General features: G+C 33.6%; 1 protein-coding gene across 4 annotated transcripts in view; it reads left to right on the forward strand.

Moving 5' to 3' along the window:
• ATG2B (autophagy related 2B) overlaps positions 1-5,674 on the forward strand; it is a 42,333-nt gene extending 36,659 nt beyond the window's left edge. For 3 of the 4 annotated variants that reach the window (XM_085317481.1, XM_085317482.1, XM_085317483.1), the window contains exons 37-42: positions 676-745; positions 1,695-1,777; positions 2,299-2,420; positions 2,532-2,686; positions 3,727-3,876; positions 4,705-5,674. In XM_085317481.1, coding sequence (XP_085173607.1) covers positions 676-745; positions 1,695-1,777; positions 2,299-2,420; positions 2,532-2,686; positions 3,727-3,876; positions 4,705-4,935 — 811 coding nt within the window. In that variant the 3' untranslated portion in view covers positions 4,936-5,674. Of the gene's footprint in view, positions 1-675; positions 746-1,694; positions 1,778-2,298; positions 2,421-2,531; positions 2,687-3,726; positions 3,877-4,704 lie in introns of those variants that run through there. The other variant, XR_014897360.1, reaches the window with a different exon arrangement.
• Positions 5,675-6,000: the final 326 nt, after the last annotated feature.

Raw genomic sequence — 6,000 nt, forward strand, 5'->3', positions numbered from 1 at the left:
CTGTGGATCTGAAAATGTAAATTAGATCTAATATAACCAGCAATAAAAGTATAGAACAAAAATTATATCATGGTAAAGTTCTGAGATTAAAGTATGGTAAGAAAAGTTCTGAATATTGTACTGACCAAAAACTGACTGTACAGATTGCATCTTGTTATACAGAAGGTTTTTTTTCTCATGTGTTCAGATGATAGATACTTATAACAACAGATATCTTGTGAGCATCAAAAACCAAACCGAGAGAGAATGACTGTGATTTTTATTTTATCACATATATCACTAGCAGAATTTTTTGATATGTTCCAGTTGCAGGACAAAATTTTGTCCACATAGATACATCAGCTTTTTTTTTTTTTTTTTTTTTTTTTTTTCCTGCAACATGAATTTAATTTAAAAAATTGAAGGAAGATGTACAGGAAAGTACTACTTTTGCAGGACAGCTATATTTATTGTAAATGCTAACCTTGATTTGAAATTAGTAAACCAAGAAAAGCTCAATTTGCCATTGTGTTTTTTACACTTGCCCTAAAGTACTTGAACACTAGCGTAGTATCTCAAGGAACTGTGGTTTACAGAAAACAGTATGGGAGGATGGGAAGCCATGAATTATTTTTAAAAGGATCAATTTATTTCCTGTTTATGTTCCTCATTGTAAAATTTCTTTTGTATATTCAGAGAATTTCGATTTACATCAGAGGTTCCAATACGGCTTGACTACCACGGCAAACATGTATCAATGGATCAGGTTTGTTCATAAAGCTGATGCTGCAGAGGAAAATTCCCTTCCCCCCTCCCCACCTCCCATGAGTTGTGATATATTTTATGTTCCCTACTCATTGTTGATGTACCCTTGAGAAATGCAGATCATTTCTTTCTTAAAATTCCAGTAAAGCTTAGTCTTGTTTCACTCGTAATCTGAAACTCAGGGACAGATCCTGGAGGTATGATAAATACGACTTTCAAGTCTGATTTTGAGTACAAATTAATCAACTCAGTGACTGAGTGGAAGTCTTTTTGCACAGCTGTGATGTCTCTCAAAGGATGATACCAATGCCTGATGCCTTAAGTGGTTTCAGTTGTGAATGTGCCATATGTTTCATTTTCTTTGTCATGTAATGCCAGGATAAAGTATTCCCCTTTTTTCTGTTTCCTTCCCCTGCAGTCCAGCATCAGAATCTGGTGCAGATTAAAAAAATCTCATGTTTATTTTTAATACGGTTTAGTTACTAAATCCAGTTTGCAGAGCAGATGTCAAATATTCTGTTTGCACAACCACATTTGTAACCTGTTATGGCACAAGAATAAGAAAATTTGAACAAGTAGAGKTGGAAATTCCTTGAACTGGCATTGCTGCCAAAGAAATCGTAACATGAAATAGCAACTTTATGATGCCTGGAACACAGTAATGCCAGAGCTAGGTTTACATGACTTTTTATGTCTTCATACTTCTGAAGAAACTGCCTTGTACCAAAAAATTTTTCTCAGAGTAGCTGAATAAGCCAGATTTTGTCTTTTACAAGTTTTTAGGTAACATAATTTGTAATGCTGTAATTATTGTYATTTAGGAGACTGGGAGGGGATCAGTTTAGACAAATAAAAATGCATGCAAAAGATTTGAGATGATGAAATTATTTCCAATTACAGACTGCCCAGAGTGATTAAACTCTTCTGATAACAAAATACTTCATTTACAGGGAACATTAGCAGGGATTCTCATTGGGCTTGCTCAATTAAACTGTTCAGAATTAAAGTTGAAGAGACTTTGCTACAGACATGGGTAAGCTTATCAAATTGTATAATAATATCAGTATTACAGATTAGACCTGTCTATGGTGAATAATGGAATATCACAAGCAAAAATGCAAAACTTCTCAATAGATGCACTTACAAAATTCAATGCTTTCTAATGATTTTTGTAACCAGTATTTCATTTTGAATAGGTCTAATGTAATTTATGGGCATTTGTTCTTTGAATGTGACAAAAACTGGAATTAAGAAATGTCTGCAAATGTATAGAATTCAAGAAAATAATCTATTTTAGTATATAATATATGTGCTAATCTTGGAGCTAAACTCTTAATTTTAGTTGTATGGTTGCTTCCTATGAAGCTGTATGCCATTGTGCAGTCTTAAACTTTTCTTTTATGAGACACATACATATGAAACAGTTGGATTGGCCAAGAGCAACTGAATATGACACTCAAAAACAACTTCCCCTTTGTTCAAATKATGTTTTTGATTTCAATGAATAATGAATCCAATAAATTTTTTTTATAAATATTGATTACTTTATTTCAGTTTGTTAGGTGTGGATAAATTGTTCTCCTATGCCATCAGTGAATGGATTAATGACATAAAAAAAAACCAGCTACCAGGAATTTTGGGAGGAGTAGGGCCAATGCATTCACTAGTGCAGTTAGGTAAGTTAATTCTTATTTCTATACACATACATGTGGCACTGGTTTAAAAAAAATGACAATGCCAACTCTTATTTTTACTTGCTAACTATGGCATTCTATGTTCATTTGCAGTTCAAGGTCTGAAAGACTTGGTGTGGTTACCAATAGAGCAGTACCGGAAGGATGGCCGTATTGTAAGGGGCTTTCAAAGAGGAGCGGCTTCTTTTGGTACTTCCACTGCAATGGCAGCACTGGAGCTAACAAACAGAATGGTTCAAACAATACAGGTGTAGTATATTGCTTCTAGAATTAGACATAAAATGAGAACTTTTAGCAGTAATGCGCTTTATATTAAGCTAGTATCTTAATGCTACATTTAAAYTTGGGATCTGTGTAAAGAATGCTATGCAAATAGGATAGCAGAGAATCAGCAAAATTTCAGGCAATCTGTGAGGTGAGAACTATGGTTGAATCAAATGCAATGTCTAGAAAACTGTGTTTAAATTCTGGCCCAACATCCAGACTGTTAAATGTTTTTATAATGTCCCTGTCCATGTTTTTCCCATTTTATTGTCGCTGCTTTGGCTAAAATATATTTTTTATCATAAGAGTTATTTTTATGCACAGCTTAACATTAAATACTCAGCTGCACTGAGAAAAGTCACTGATACGAAGGAAGATGAATTCTTGGCTCATTTGTATTTTGCAGTAATAGATTCTGAAAATTTTCTGGTAATATTGGCTTATCGGAGCTTAAAAGCAACAGCAATCATGATAATACATTAGAAGTCTATAAAGCTTTCTGGTTTTAATTCTGAAGTAGTCTTGATTTAAATAGATAATAATTTTATATTCTTTAAAGTAAAATACCTAATGAAAATACAGTTTTACCACCTAATTTTGCAAACATTGTATGTGTGCTTAATTTCGAACAAATATGATCAAAAACAGTGGTGATACTTACATGGGTGGAATTATGTATTTGCTCATGTATTTGTAAGAAAAAAACTACTATTATTTAAATGTTTTTTTATATTGAGCTTTTCAGATGGATCAGAGAATGCCTTTGAAGTAACAGCAATTTCAAGGAAAAAAAAAACAAATTATCAAGACCTATAGCATTCATAGTTTCCTTTGTTATGGAACTTAATGTATAATTACAGTTGCATGCATTCCAGGAGTTCTTGTGCAAAGGCTCAAACAGATATTGTAGAATATTTGTAGAATTAACAATACTTTTAATTATGTCACCCTATGAATAGTTTAGAAATATGATCTGGTGCTATAGTAAAACTACTGTTACTTCACACCTGCTCTCTATCTTCAGGCAGCTGCAGAAACTGCTTATGACATGGTATCTCCTGGGCCAAGTTTTATTGAAACAAAAAAGATCAAACGATTCCCTCGCCATCGTTTAGCTCATCAACCAGTAGACTTACGGGAAGGTGTGGCCAAAGCATATAGTGTAGTAAAAGAGGTGAGTGCAAATGTCATTGTTCTTAACCAAACTTAAGTTATACCTCATAAGGAAGCAAATAAAATGCTAAATTTTAGCTTAAGCTAAGAAATTTTTAAACCAAATGAAGAAGGTTTTTAAAAAGACCATTGTCATCAGTTATCATAAAACAACAGAAAATTTGAAAAGAAAAATCCAAGAAGCAGAAATAAGACAAGATGTTATGCAGATAAGGATGAATAGGACTTCAGTGTTCTTTAGCTGTGTATGGTGCTACTAGATATCCAAAAGTTTAGCAGTATATGGGTTTACGGTTATTCTGAGATATGTAAAGATGATTCTTTACTATAGTTACTGCTATATTTTGAGGTTGTTAGAACTTAAATGTAATAATAATRTAAAACAAGTGAAAGCTGTGTCTTTATCATGGCAGTTTATTAAAAGTTAGAGTGYTAACTTGTGTGTGTGTTGTACTTTTAGTATTGTGGTTTGTTAGCTGCACCTGATACTASGAAGGTAGATCTCAGGTGGGGAAGTCTTCAATGAATTCTGTCATTTTGGAATAGCCACAATAGACCACAGCTTTTTAGCTTACTAGCAAAAAGTGCCACCAGAAGTTTTATGAACTAACAGAAAAAAAGTTATTTCACGTAAGTGTTGTTATTTTAGGCTTCATTAGAAGTTCTAAGTTACATTTATCTTATTATAGTTGTATATTTCTGATACAAATCGAAAAGGTTCTTATTGCTGAGCAGTTAAAGTTGCCATTAAACGAAGAGGTTGCCTCTCCTTACAGGAGAGGTTGTTTTTTCTTTTTCTGTGTGGCTAATTTCTGTTAATTTTTCAAAGGGGATTACRGACACAGCCCAAACCATCTATGAAACTGCTGCTCGTGAGCATGAAAACAGAGGAGTAACTGGAGCAGTGGGAGGAGTCCTTCGCCAAATTCCACCAACTGTGGTGAAACCCTTTATTGTTGCAACAGAGGCAACATCAAATGTTTTAGGTGGAATGAGAAACCARATCAGGCCAGATGTGCGTCAAGAAGAGTCTCAGAAATGGCGCCTTGGAGAAGACTGAGATTATAAATGTGGCTCAGCAGGCAGGTAGCCAGGCTGGAAATACAGAAGGTCATGTCCTGTTGGCAGCTTTTGATGGAGCTCACTTTGTTTTGTTATGCTCATCTCAGGAACAAACAAGGTTTTCAACTATTTAATAGCAAAACATCCAACCAAAAATATTTATGAATTGAAAAGCAAATTGGTACTTGCTTATGCTGTGTGTTACCAATACATTTGGTAGATAGTGCCAAACATAGCAAAGCATGCGCTGCCAACTCAAGAGACATGCTTGCTCCATTCCATTTACCATATTTTTTGTGGTAGATCTAACACCTGAAGCAGCAGCCTGTATGGTGAAACTAAGTATACTTTAAAGATATTTTTTTCAGCATAGTAAACGAACTGTCTTTAATAAAGGGCTCTATAGATGCTCTTCACTGACAAAACAATAAAAGCTTTCCTTTTGGACATGAGATATGAAGGCTATGTAATATGAAAGCAGATAATATTGTTTAGTGATCGTAAGCATTGCTTTTAGTGTGGCATTTACAACAAGGGCAAGCTTGATAACCATTCAGAAATTAGATTCAGTRTTGATACACCTATGAACAGAATTTATTTCTAAATATCAAATTCCTACTTTTGTGGGTCTCTGAAGAATCTGAATGTCGCAGAAATGTTCTGTTGTGTTGCACTTTAAAGGATGTGGCCTGTATATTGTGCTTTTTTATAGTGTGAATAAAATGTAATGTGCATTATCCTTTATGTGGTTTAGAAGTTTACACAAATTACTGAAAAGAGCATCATTTGATGAAGATCCTACAGAAGGGAGAAGTGTATCTTAAATTTGTTTAAACTACTTAATATATGTAAAAACACTTTTGTTTTCAGTTACACTAATTACTATGCTAACAATAACTGTTCCTCAGAAAAATACAAATTACATACTACTGTAGCCAAAAGTTCTTTCTAAGAATGAGGAATCCTAACTAAAGTAAAAAGAATTATTTCATGATTTCATAGTTAGACTATATTTTAATAATCTACTTTTATTTAAAGATCACATTATTGCAAAGTGTTGTTC

This window comes from Rhea americana, unplaced genomic scaffold (genome assembly GCF_003343005.1).
Source record: "Rhea americana isolate MKP2758 unplaced genomic scaffold, rheAme1 scaffold_5, whole genome shotgun sequence".
Lineage (NCBI taxonomy): Eukaryota > Metazoa > Chordata > Aves > Rheiformes > Rheidae > Rhea > Rhea americana.